Source organism: Gopherus flavomarginatus, chromosome 2 (genome assembly GCF_025201925.1).
Source record: "Gopherus flavomarginatus isolate rGopFla2 chromosome 2, rGopFla2.mat.asm, whole genome shotgun sequence".
NCBI lineage: Eukaryota > Metazoa > Chordata > Testudines > Testudinidae > Gopherus > Gopherus flavomarginatus.
This window is the reverse complement of record NC_066618.1, coordinates 133001128-133003339: the sequence shown is the minus strand read 5'-3', so window position 1 is coordinate 133003339 and position 2212 is coordinate 133001128. Positions and strand designations below refer to the sequence as shown.

Below are 2212 nucleotides of genomic sequence, written 5' to 3'. Positions count from 1 at the left end.
GCTTCTCGATAGCCTGTGTGGGTGATCTCTTTTTGAGCCTGCCCCGATCTTGGCATTTTCAGTGAGAACTGCCTCTGGCCCACCAGGTCACACTAAGCACTGAAGTTAAATAAACAGATTTTTTTTTATGACAAAGTCTTATGAAAGCAACTGAACTCCTTTTTTTTCTTTCATCTCAGCAAGATTTCCTCTTACCCAGCCTGATATGATCTCCCAGCTGGAACAAGGAGAAGAGCCATGGGTCCCAGACCTCCAGGGCTCTGAGGAAAGAGTGATCCTGAGAGATCCCCGCACAGGTGAGAAAACATTAAACCAACTCAGAATCTGTAAGTGCCTGTAGGAAACATCTGGTATGCCCAGCAAAGCCCTTGGGAGGTCTCTCAGTTCATTATTGTCCCTAGCAGGGGTTGTACCCTCAGGGTAAATATAGCTCATGGCTTCCTGTAGATCCTAGCAGACACCAGGCATTAGCTTCTTCCCTTCCCCCTGCGTATTTGGATAGGATGTGAAGGCTGAATTCATCCCCCTCCTCTGTCCTATTTAGGGGAAAAGTTTGGGGGAGTTCAATTCCTGATTTTTATTTGACCTGTCTTCAGCGCCTGTTTTGGTTTGGTCTTCCCCTTTCCATCCCTGTTTTGAGGTTTCTATCTCTATCGCAACAGGTGATGCAATGACATGTGAGAAAGAGGAGCAGAATTATCAGCAGGGAAATGTTGAGCAAGTGGATAAACACAGAGCATTATCGCAAAGTTCGAAAAGGAATGTGTCCAGGAGTAATGAGGAGGGAAACTCTTTTGAGATTCAGCACAGACCAGAAAGAGAGCAAGGAAACCAGGCAGGGGAGAAATTGGGTAAATGTATTTCCTCTCGGGAAACTCAGAAGGTCTCATGGAAACCACAACACAACAGGAAATCCTTAGGCAAAAGAGAAAAAATACATGCACTAAGTGTGAGAAAAACTTCATTCACAGATCAAGCCTTTCTGTTCATCTGAGTATCCACACAGGGGACAGGCCCTACGAATGCAGTGATTGTGGGAAAACCTTCACTCACAGATCAACTCTTTCTGTGCATCAGAAAATCCACACAGATGAGAGGCCCTATGAATGCCGTGAGTGTAGGAAAAGCTTCACTCAAAGATCAGCCCTTTCTAGACATCAGAGGATCCACACAGGTGAAACACCCTATGAATGCAGTGAGTGTGGGAAAACCTTCAATAACAGCTCAAACCTGATTACCCATCAAAGAATTCACAGAAGGGAAAGGCCGTATAAATGTTGTGAGTGTGGGAAAACCTTCACTTGCAGATCAGGCTTTTCTCTTCATCAGAGAATCCACACAGATGAGAGGCCCTATGAATGCCGTGACTGTGGGGAAAGCTTTATTACTAGCTCAGCCCTTTCTAGACATCAGAGGATCCACACAGGGGACAGGCCCTATGTATGCAGTGAGTGTGGGAAAACCTTAAATCACAGCTCAAACCTTATTACCCATCAAAGAATTCACACAGGGGAGAGGCCGTATACATGCTGTGAATGTGGAAAATGCTTCACTCACAGATCAGCCCTCTTTGAGCATCAGAGAATCCTCACAGGGGAGAGGCCCTATGAATGCCGTGCGTGTGGGAAAAGCTTCACTGATGGTTCAGCCCTTTCTAGACATCAGAGGATCCACACAGGTGAAAGACCCTATGAATGCAGTGAGTGTGGGAAAACCTTCAATCGCAGCTGAAACCTTCTTACCCATCAGAGAATCCACACAGGGGAGAGGCCCTACGAATGCTGTGAGTGTGGGAAAACCTTCTCTTGGCTCTCAGCCCATGTTAGCCATCAGAGAATCTGCCATGGAGATCAACATTGTAACAATCTCTAGGGCTATCAAGACTTTCTTTTCTTTAACACTTTTCCTGATTCCCACCCACATAGTAATTTTTAAAGCTCTTTGAACTGTTTGCAGCACCATTATGCCTCAGCTTGTCCAGATGAGTGGCCCATTTTTGCCTTTTGCAGTTCGCCCTCTTTTGAGATGGACCTATTTGTCCTTTCTATTGTCCCACAAGTAATTTGAGTGTGCCCTTCCTATGAGGAACCAGGGAACGTCACATTTGTACCATTCCTCCTATTGCAAAGTTATTGTTAGTCACCAGTGATACAGATTGTATCATTGCCAGTTGTTCTCACGTTGCTCTGGGTTGAGCTGAAGAGCAGTTATA

The 2212-nt window shown here is 45.5% G+C and overlaps 1 protein-coding gene across 1 annotated transcript; it reads left to right on the top strand.

The window, feature by feature from the left end:
* Positions 1-984: 984 nt before the first annotated feature.
* LOC127043976 (zinc finger protein 551-like) lies at positions 985-1863 on the top strand (the record flags this gene model as incomplete). Its single annotated transcript, XM_050938289.1, has 1 exon — positions 985-1863. A coding segment is annotated over one exon (747 nt), but the record flags the coding sequence as incomplete, so codon positions are not given.
* Between the last annotated feature and the right edge of the window lie 349 nt (positions 1864-2212).